Source organism: Elephantulus edwardii, unplaced genomic scaffold (genome assembly GCF_000299155.1).
Source record: "Elephantulus edwardii isolate Elephantulus edwardi_28Jun2011 unplaced genomic scaffold, EleEdw1.0 scaffold00120, whole genome shotgun sequence".
NCBI classification, from domain to species: Eukaryota; Metazoa; Chordata; class Mammalia; order Macroscelidea; family Macroscelididae; genus Elephantulus; species Elephantulus edwardii.
Window position 1 is genome coordinate 2,160,832 of NW_006399870.1, and position 11,397 is coordinate 2,172,228.

The window sequence follows — 11,397 nt, forward strand, 5'->3', positions numbered from 1 at the left end:
TTGACCCAACGTCAGCGAGGAGGGGCCAGGCCAGTGGAACAGATTCTGTGGGAAGCTCGAGGAAAGTGACATGGAAAGGCCCTGCTCTCTGGGCGCTGCCCCCACAAGGGACGGGCCTGGCCCAAGAGCTGCCTCCACGTTGCTCAGACTCCGCTTGTTTATCTCCAAGACCGAAGGCAGAGGCTGTGGGGACCCAGGACTGGACAAGTTTGATTCTCTACTGTCAGGCTTCTCTCTGTACTTCCTCAAGGTGGGCCCTTTTCCTCCCTCTGCTAGATCCTATTTATAACTTCATTACCCGTTCTGATTAAAGTATTGTTGTTATATCCTTCAGGGCCGGGCGTAGGGTGAAACAGTCTTGTAGACAGTTACCCCAAACTTGTCAACACCGATAGGGAGGGCCTTCCTTGCCTCCCTCTTGTCCCAGTCCCTGGGGTCACAGCTGTGGTGGGGAGTGGGCGTAGAGGGTGACTGAACATCCTTGCGTGTGTTGTCAAGGATTCTGATCATGAAACGCAGGTGATTCTTGAGCTCCTGCCCGTGGCAGCTCCGCCCTGTGCGCTCGGAGCCAGGATTCACAGGTCACCGGACCTGTCTGCTTCCTCCAGCAGCTGTTACACGTGCATGTACTTGGCGCCGTCTGTAATCCCAGTTCTCTGGCCCATGTTCCTACTGTACCTACTCTGGAAGTATTCACTTTTACAACCAGTACCTGGATTGTTACCCGCCAGCCTGGCTCTTTCCATCCAACACGTCATGCACAATACAGATTTCCCTCTGCCAGCTGTGCCTCTGCTCTTGTTAACAGCAGGAGCTAACTGGGTTTCCATGTGCTGCTGGGGGTGACCCCCAAGACTTGTTGGTGTGCTGGGGCTGGTTGAGAGTTGGCGTTCAGGGGTGGGTGTTGTGTAAACCAAGAATCCGAAGCCCTCACTGGGGCGCTCTGTGGCTGCACACAGTGAGATGAAGCAAGCTGTGCACAGTCTGATGGCCACAAAGGTCTCAGAGCCCACGAGGCTAGGAGCCATAGCAGCTGGTGTTAGGTGCAATTTTAACGAACTCAGGATCACAAAGATCTGATACTTTGGTGGGATGAGCTCAGGAAGCTTTGATGGCCTAGTGGGTAAGTAGTTGCCCTGCTGACCCAAAATCACGAGGTTTGACTCCACCAGCTGCTTGGCGAGAGAAAGATGGGCATTCTTCTCCCTTAGGACTTGATTCAGCACCTCTGAAGGATCAGCCCAGAGTCAGAAGTTGGTTCTGACTCCACAACACCAGAAAAAGCTGTTACTTATATAGGCCACGAGATGGCGCCATAACCCCATTAGAGCCCAGGCTGGAACTGGGCGCCCCTCTGCTTCCTGGGAGGCAGGGGAGAGATTTCTTGCAACTTCGCGGCAGGAGCACTGGGATCCTGTGCCTCCTTTGGCCCACTGGAAGTCTTCTTCATTTACTAGCTTTAAGTTGTGCTGGGGTAGCTCCTGTGCTGCTGACCCAGTAGCTCTGAGGGAGAAAGGTGGACATCTCCTCTCGCTACGACTTAAGGCCTCAGAAACCCGATGAGGGTCGCTGTGAGTCAAACCCATCTCAGACAGCAGTGAATCTGAGTTCTGAGCTTCCTCATGCAGAACGTGTAGACTCTTGCCTTCCTCAGAAGGCTGGTGTGAAGGGAGACAAATGCATGGTAGATGTATCCCAAACCCTGGAAGCTGAGCTAGTGGCAAGGAGACATAGAAATAGGTAAACTATTAAAAGCAATACAAGACATGATAATGATTGACAGTGAGCCTGTTCTGTTCATTGGTTCCGCAAGGAAGGAGTAGGAACTGAAGAAATACATGTGACAGGAGAGAAAAATTAGGGTTGGGTGATTCAGTGTCGAAGGGAAGTGAAAGAGGCCCTGTGACACCAGAGATATGCAAATGGTATTTTGGAAACTGCTCTTAGAAAGACAGAGGGTTAGGGTTCCCCAGCCCTGGGATCTGTATGCCCTTTTGCACTTAAATCAGGCCCCAGCTCCACCTCAGCCCTGGGCCCTGACTGTTCACCAGGGGCTGGTACCTGCTTCCTGGGCCTCAGCACTCATGGGGCCAATGTGGGAGCATTACATTAATTAGTTATTCATTTAATTTAACTTCACATTTGGTCTCAATTAAACCTAAAGTGTTCTTCCTTATAGATGCTACAATAGCACTTGTAATTAAAAAGCAATAACTCTTCGCATTTCTCCTTTAGAGACTCATTGGGGGGCTGGGTTGCGGGAGGAGGGTAGAAACAATGAAAAGGAAAGGAAAGAAGCAATTATCAGGCCTTAGGGCTCTGAGGCTCCCACTTAGGGGGTGGGGGATACCTCATACACCATGGGGGACCCCATGATTTGGTGAGTGGCAATGGAGACAAAGAGGCAGCCCTGTATACCAAGGAGTTGGGTAAGGAGTGGGAGACAGAAGGATGTGGCCCTTAGCATTGGAGGAGCCGCTGCATATTTCACACAGAAATACTGGGCAGAATAATGGCTACCAAAGATGTCCACATTCTCATTCTTGGAACCTGTGCTAATGTGATATACACACAGCATTCTGGATTATCAGTAGGCCCAGTGTAATCTCAACGCTCCTTGTTGTTGGGAGGCAGGTGTATCAGGTTAGAAGGTGCTGGCTTTGGAGAAAGGGGAAGAGCCCACACATCAATGAAAGCCTCTAAACCATGGAGTAGACAAGGAAATGGATTCTCCCCTACAGCCTCTGGAGCTCTGATCCTAGGCCTGTGGAGACTTCAGAATTCGGACCTCCAGAGCTCTCAGATAAAAAAAAAAAAAATTGTGTTGTTCTAAGCCGTCAAGTTCATAGTAATTTGCTATGGTAATTATAGGAAATCAATGCATATTATCATTGTGAATTTGGGGCAAGATCGATTTGGAAATAGGCAAGTAATGCAGGAAAGCAAAGGAGACCCTACAAAATGAAAGTGGAAGGAATTGCCCTGTTGCAACTGAGTTGCAGAAAAAATGCTACCTATGTGACTCTCCCACTTAGGGCAGACCATCCTTTACCATACCCTGCCTGTTGAGGAAACTTGCTTCTTGTAGCAGTGAAGCCTGAGTCAGAAGCCCTGCTGTCATTCCTAGGCCCCATGAAACAAAAGAGAGTATGTTTGCAGAAGACCTTTTTTATCAGTGAAAAAAAAAATTCCTTCTATTCCCACTGCTAATCATCTGCTAGAGAGAAAGATCAAGGCAAAAATATCCTCGGCATAGGGCTACAATTCTTCCCTGGGTCCTCTGGAAAGTAATTCAAATATCAAAGATTCTGGAAGAACTCATGCCCTTGAATTATGGTACTGGCACGCATACTGTGGACTGTCAGAAGAACAAATACCTTTGTCTTAGAATTACTCCTTCTATGTAATTCCTTCCCTTCTCAGGGAGGATGGCTTTGTTTCATGTACTTTAGATGTGTTATCAGGAGGGACCCATCCCTGGACAAGGACATCACACTTGGTCACAAAAGAGGAGGATCCTTAACACGTGGATCGACACAGTGGCTCAAACGTGGTAAAGAATGTCAGAATGGTGTAAGATGGGGGAGTTTCCTTCAGTCAGTGTACTCAGAGGCACCTAGCAACAATGCTTAAGAGATTTCTATCTACTTCTGGAAAACTCTAGCTCCAAGCTGCTCAACTCTCTTTCTGAGCCATGGGAAGCAAGGTCTACAGAGAAGCTATAAACCAAAGCCAACCCCTGCCATATAGTTGGTTCTTCCAGGGACCTCGTGTTGTGGAGCAGAACTCCCCCAGGGGTTTCGTGGGTGGAACCTCTACAGACCCAGATTGCCAAGCCCTTCATGGTGACTCTGGGTGGTGTTCAACCACCAACCTTGAGGTTAGCAGATGAACACGCACTGTTTATGCTACCAAGGATAGAAGTCAAACAAAGCAGAGTCCTTGGGGTCCCTTGACTCTCAACTACTTTGCCCCAGACCTGCTCAACTTAAGATCCTGGGTTTTCTACTAACTCAGCTAGTTCTCCGTGGTTTCTGATAAGTGAATTTGCACTGCCCAACCTTGGTCCTTCTTTTTCCTTGTTCCCATCCTATGAAGCAATACAGTAGAAAATAGTTAAGAGTCTGACTGTGATATATATTGAGCCAGCTCTCCACTTGGGCTGTTCCCCATCTGTGAAATGGGGATATTAATAGTGTCCATGGCATGAGGTCAGAGTGAGAGTTACTTAAGTCAGTACTTAAAGAACACTTAGAAAAATGATGAACACATGTTTGCTAAATAAAATATACAAATTGTAATTTTACCATGTGAAGAACAGACTTATTTCGAAGTCCTGGGGTGGGATGAGAGATGAAAGGTTGAGCTCTTTGAACTTCCAATCTGGGGTGTTTTTATGCTCCTATAGGGATACGAATACCAGGTTTGTTCCTCACAATTCCCATTCCCACATCTGGGAATCTGCTCATATGTAACAATAACTAAACACGCAAAGGCTTAAGCCAAGAAATTATGATAAAATATTTACATTGTGCCAATTAGTATTCATTAATTAAATTTTCACTTTTAAAAAATATGTTAGAGAGATGGCACAAGACATGCGAAAAATTATTGGCTGAAAGCAGAAATGATCTTTAAACTGTCTGAGAATGAGTCCTGCCTGATGCAGTGTTACAGCCCAGTTGCCAACTAGCTGTGGAACTTTGACATTTCTTTCCTTTCTTCTGCCTGTTTCCTCACCTGTACAGTAACTGGAGCAGCTTCTAATAGTACAGGTTGAACAAGAAACAAAGGAAAAATGCCCTGACTATGATAATATGTTGGCTAGAATAGAGTTTATGTCTTAAACTGTACAAGAAATTAATTGCTTTGTTAGAATGAAGGTGTCCTCAAGCTCCCCCTTCAGTGGGTTATGCGAGCAGGGACAGCTCTTCCCATACAGCAGGGGCACGGTGAATGCTGAGCGCAGGCCCACATGGGCTCCGTGCAGGAGAGGGCAGGCATGCATTCAGCTGTGGATACCAGGGATGGCTCCTCAACACTGAGAAAGTAATTCAGGAACAGTTTTCTATTAAAGGCCTGATACTGTGTGTAAATGAAGTATGTTAGCCTTTCTTCCATTTTTATACTGAGAAATTTGTCAAACTTTAGCTAGTGAGTAAGGTCAGGCTGACTTAAGAAACTTCTGAAACGAAAGATGAATGAAAAGCATTAGATGTATAGCCTTAGATGTATTAGATTAATAGTAATGTTTGGGAAGGAAGCTGGATTCAATCTTGACATGCTTTCCTCCATGAAAACCGCCACTCACACCTTCATGGTTGTAATTTTCGAAGGAATTTAAAAAAAAAACAACAACCAAACTTCATGTTCAGCAACATGCAAAAGTTTTCCCAGATTTGCTTATCCAGCAGTAAGTCTTGCAGGTAAGATGGTGACAGCTTGTCCGGAGTTCTCCTTCACTTGAGCTGCCTTAACCTCTCTGCTAGGGGTCGGGGAAGCAGACTGAAGGCTCACTGCAAGTGTGCAGAGGGGCAAACGGAAACCTCAGTCAGCCCCGCTTCCCTCAGTGTTTCCTTTAGTTACAGTCACTATGTCAATCCATCTCAGTGAGGGTCTTCCTCTCTTAGGCCAACCCTCCACCTTTCCAAGCATGAAGCCCTCCCTACAGTGCGCCCCACGTAGGTGAGAAGCGCTAAAACACTGGTCCTAGGCTTGCTGTGAGTCATACTCAAGTCAGTGGCAACAAGCCAAGCATCTTTTATGTTTTCTGGTTCTTAACTGCTGGCTAGAAAATTCTTTTTTTATAATGGGGTGAGCCTCTTAAAGTAGAATTAATCAGAACTCCTTTCAATAACATGCCCCATTTGGCCTGGGCTCTCAGCAGTGAAGGTCCATCTAGTCCTGAGAGGATGTATTTCCTCACGAGCTTTGGAGAGAGGATTGTAAGGATAAAGAGGGAGGGGAAGAATGCAGAATGGACTCTGACAGCAATGAAATAATACACATAGAGGTCATCCAGTCCCAGGAGGGAAAGTAAGTACGGCACAGGAAGACACGAAATTCTGCCTTTAATCTCCAAAAACTTGAAATACAGAAATGAAGGTCCTGGAAGTTGTGGCTGTGAATGTGGGGTAATGGCCAGCTCTCTGGCCACCGTCTGCCTCAGACAGAAGAAAATGATGGACTAATATGCACAGAGCAGCCAACAGCCAATGCCTGAATAAATCTTTACACTGTTGCATTAAAATAACATTTTGAACTTTGAATACCCTTCTTTTCCAAATGATATGATCATTTTAATACATCAGTATATTCAGCATGTAATTTTACATATTCCAGAAGGGTCAGGTTCTTCTGTATATTTGACAATAGAAGCCAAACTGTTCTTTTCTCCCAAACCCAGGGAGTTTCTGACTGAAATTCAGTTTCCAGACTGAAAACCTAATTTACGCACATTACTGTTACTACTTCCCTTTCAAAACGGAGGTCCTGGTGGTAAGAAGATTGTAGTACATCTTAAGTGGGTGAGAATTCATCCCCACAGGAATAACTGCACAACCCCAGGACTCAAAGGATTTATCAGAGCTCTCGGTAAAGGTTCCTCAGACCTTCAGCCCTGAAGATTGTCAAGGCTCTGAAGGTGCCTCCCTGCTCCTCAGTGACAGGAAATGGAGAGCACCCCAAGAGTGGTCAGGAGGAGCGGAGCGGTTTGGCGTAAACAGGCTCCAGGATGTGATGCATTAGAACCAGGAAGAGGCCGCCAAGGAAGATGGCACTGAGCAGAGCCAGCAAGACATAGCGGCCAATGAAAAGGGTGTCCACGATCTGCAGAGAGAAAACATGAGGAGAAAGTTACCACCAGCGCAGGGCCCAGCCGTGCGGCTCTGAGGCTGTGAAGCGAGGACCACAGGTCCGTTCCCATTTCTAACTTCCTGTGACATCCTACCCTGACTCTCCTCTGTAAACAGAGAGGAGAGAACTTTTTCCCAAATCCCTGAGCAGGAGATAAAAGGTAAAAGATGAATTAGTGAGATGCAGGAGCAAATGCCTTCATCGAGGAGGTTCATAAAACACGCTAAAGTCCTTCAGTGAGTTCAGAACATAAAAGTTTTGTCATGTTAAAATTCATGAGAAGTTACTTTATCCTAACAAAGGGTCATTTTGGTGGTGTTTTTAATTGGGAAAACTTTCTAACATATATTAAAATAAAATAGTATCATAAACTCCTTCATCCAAGATCCCAGGAGCCTTGGTGGTGTAGTGTGTAACCTTTGGGCTACTACCTGAAAGGTGAGTGGTTCAAATCCACCAGCTGTTCACAGGAGAAAGACAACAGTCTCTTCCTGTAAAGAATGACAGCCTGGGAAACACAAAGGAAGACTATCATGAGCCAGGTCAACTCGGGGGTTTTTAGGCCTAAGATCCAGCGCCAGCATCAGGAATCCACTGCCAGTCAGCAGGGTGCATTTTCAAAATTAAAAGGTGGTTTTCTGAAGCTTTTGCCGAAACAGCTCTAAATGCTGACACTCACTACCCAGAATTCTAGGAAAAAAGCCAGACATTTACTAGAGAGAGTAAAACATGAAAAGGCTAAGTAATTTGTCCCAAACAACACAGTGGGATCTGTGGCAACCAGTCATCCTTGAGCCACATGCTGTTGGCCTTCGCTGATAAAAACCTACAATTGGTGTTGGCCCTACCACTTTCTCTACTGCATGTTGTCAGCATTGTCTTCTCCTCAGATCCAACTGGCAATACTTATATTTAAGCAGGAAAAATCAATCTGATCTACAGTCCACAGAGCAACAACATAAACCAACTGACTGGGTAACTTCATAGTTTTCAGTAGCTTTAGAAAAGAATACAAAATACCTGTGAGGTGATTGGAGTAGATGAAAGAATACTGTTTTTGTCAGCCCCTGACTCCTTCATCCTTCCAGAAATTAAGATGCCCAAAGTCTAATCTTTGGAACCTGTCAATATATTAGAGGACCTACAACATGGTAAAGATAGCTCTGGTGGCCTAGTGGTAAGAATGTGCGCTGCAATCTTGAAGGCACATGGTTTGACTCCACAAACTGCTGGGCAAGGGAAGGATGTGTAATCTCTTCCTGAGCGATTATTGCCTCTGAAAACCCACAGGGGAGGGTCAGCTACAGATCAGTCCCGATCTGATGAGACACATCAACAACAACAACATCAACATGGCAAAAAGGAACAACTAAGGAAGCAGGAGTGTCATCCACTTCCTAAACAGTATGCCTCCGGAAACTTGGTGAACTTTGATAAATGTCGATAGTTGTAGAGGGGCTTCAATCCTTTTGTTCATAGAGCTGCTATAAGTCATGCTCTACTCGAAGGCAATCAACAACAACAACAAGGTTGCAGATAGAATTGAAGTTGCTAATCAATTGACTTTGAGATGGGAAGTTTATCCTGCATTATACAGGTAGGCCCAATATAACCATTAAAAACCCCCCTCAAATTCATTACTTTCAAGGAGGTTCCAATTCACAGTGATCCTTCACTGAGCTTTTGAGTCTGGCAATCTTAAAGGAGGAGACCGGCCATCCTTATCCTGATGGATTAGAACCACCAGTGACATGCAACATTTTGATTAGCAGCAGACACGGTAACACCCACCAGAGCTCCTATCTAATCACTGCTGCTGTTGGTAGGTGTTGTTGACTTATGTACAACATAACGACCCTACGAACAACAGACCTGACCCCTGTCCTCTCCTGTGCCATCCTCACCATCTCTGACACACTTGAGCCCATTGCTGGAGTCACCATGTAAATCCATCTCGTCGGGGGTCCTCTTCTCTTTCGCTGACCCTCCATCTTTCCAAGCATGATATTGTTACTGGTACCCTTCAAAGTAGAAGAGAGGCTCAGAGAAAGAGATAGAGGGCCAGAGATGTTACATTGCTGGCCCTGAAGATGTAGGAAGATCCACGAGCCAAGAAATGTGGGCAGCTTCTAGAAGCTGGAAAGGGAAACAAGTGGACTCTCTCCTAGATTCTCTAAGGGGAATAGACCTACCAGTGCCCTTGAATTTTAGGTCAGTGACACTGATTCTGGACTAACCTACAGAGCTGTAAGAGAACACATTTGTGCTGGTATGGTCAGTAAGTTTGTGGTATAATTTTCTTGAGCACCAATAGGAAACTAATACCGTGACCGATACACAACGTGCCTGTCATACAACACTGGGCATTCACCAAAACCCAGAGACCCTGAGAAGGCAAGCTGCAGACACCTGAGCAGCTCCAGAGATTACCTTTACACCCTACGGACACCAAAGAGCAGTTTGATGAAGCAGCTTTAGCCTTGGCCTTGGCTCCAGCACTGAACAAGTCTCTCATGGGCTACATGTTTGCGCGTTCGACAAGTTCCACTTTTTAATTAGCCAATTAGCAGGCCTTGGGTGCAGAAGGCCCAGGTCATGTATTATTGATATAGTATTGAGCCAGGCTGCTGCAGGGCCCAGTTCTGAAAACCTGAAAATGAGAACTCCAGTTCTGCTGGCCATGCTGATGAGTATGCTGTGCTCAAACCCCATCCTCGTCCCCTGGGTCTGAAACTCATAGACGGAGGAATTGATTTCAGAACAGCATTTGCTCTGTGGCTGCCCTTCAGTATTCACACTGCAGAAATCTAGAAAGAAGGCAGCTTACATCCTACATAATTCTTCCCATTTAAAAGACAAGGAAACTGAAGTAGAAGTCCACAATTTAGCTCACATGTATGGTACTGAATGGTTGGGGGAGTTTCCATATGTTGACACCCTCCCCCCATGTAAAAAATAGAGTTCTTTAAGTTGGTCTGGTCAGTACTACTTCCCTGATGTTCTCAGAGCAATTTCCTTCCTTTGCCATTGCTAGTCCTCGGGAGAACAAGACGACAAGTTACGGAGTAAAAGGCAAAACGAAGCCAATAGTTTTACCTTAATTTCCTCCTCTGGGATTGAGAATTCACTGGCTCGAGGGAAAAGCAACAAAACAGAAGTGATGATCAGAGCTCCAAGGAATACAAAAATGGTGGAGAACCTGGGGTGGAAAAAACAAAGAACTGTTAGAGCTCCTTCTCATGTAAGTCAGGCCCCCTCGCTGGCGCTGATACTCTGAGTTCAGAAGTGCAGGGTGCACCCTGCTGCACCCACTCCCCACTCCTCTGCTGCCCTAACCTTGACCTGCTTTCTTTCTTATCCCCAAAACCCTCCTGTAGACAGAGATCTGCTGGACACATTTGGACTTAACAGAGACTGCCATTCATCCACAGTCCGCAATACATGATGGCTAGTGTGTTGCTGTAGTTCTGGAAGATCTGCCACCAGTATTTCAAATGCTAGCAGGGGTGTTAGTGGCACTTCCAGACAAGACCAGAAAAAAAGAAAGACCTAGGGGTGGATATGTAAAAGAATCTGACCAGTGAAAACTTCACAAATAACAGCACAATTTGTCTAACACAGTGCTAGAAGATGGACCCCTGTAGTTAGAAGACACTAAAATCCAACTGGAGAAGAGCTGCTTCCAAAGTAGACAATTGGGATGATGTGGGTGGAGGAAAGCTTCTGGAACCTTCAGATTCTGATGAGGCACAACACAAAATGAGAAGAAACAGCTGCAAACAACTAGTCAGAATCACCATGTGGACGGCACTAAGTCCATCTAGGAAAACTGGAAGTCATCAAACATGAAATGGAATGCATAAAGATGGCTTAGAAGGAAGACTAGCTAACATCATTATTCAAATATATGCAGCAATAACTAATGCCAGAGATGAAGAAATTGAAGATTTCTACTAACTTCTGCAGTCTGAAATTGATCAAGCATGCAATCAAGATGCATTGGTAATTACTGGTAATTGGAATGCAAAGTTGAAGACAAATAAGAAGGCTCAGGAGTTGGAAAATATGTGATAGACCCAGAAGATCTCATGGTAGAATATTCTATCGACATACTCATTGCTAATACCCTTCTCAACAACATACAAGGCACCTACCTATTTGTATTTAATGAGATTAAAAACACAGGAATCAGAATTACTGCATCTGTGAAAAGGGCTGATGGAGAAGCTCAATATCATCAGTCAAAATAAGATCAGAGGCCCGTGAGGAACTGATCATTAGTTGTTCATAGATACAAGCTGAAGAAGAAGCAAATGAACACAAATTTATGAGAACCAAAGTATAACCTTAAGTGTATCCTGCTGTCATCTAGTAATCACATCAAAATGAGATTTGAAGACTGTTAAATGAAGACCAGATATGGTGTGGGATGACATCAAGGATATCATTGTTGTTGTTGTTGTTGTTGTTATGTGCCATCGAGTCGCTTGCGACTCATAGCGACCCTATGTACAACAGCCCTAAACTCCGCTCTGTCCTGTG

General features: G+C 45.3%; 1 protein-coding gene across 1 annotated transcript in view; it reads right to left on the minus strand.

The window, feature by feature from the left end:
* Positions 1–6,693: 6,693 nt before the first annotated feature.
* TMEM218 (transmembrane protein 218) overlaps positions 6,694–11,397 on the minus strand; it is a 10,372-nt gene continuing 5,668 nt past the window's right edge. Inside the window, exons 2-3 of the mRNA XM_006892848.1 lie at positions 9,952–10,054; positions 6,694–6,828 (exon numbers count right to left, since the gene is read on the minus strand). Coding sequence (XP_006892910.1) covers positions 6,694–6,828; positions 9,952–10,054 — 238 coding nt within the window. The remainder of the gene's footprint in view (positions 6,829–9,951; positions 10,055–11,397) is intronic.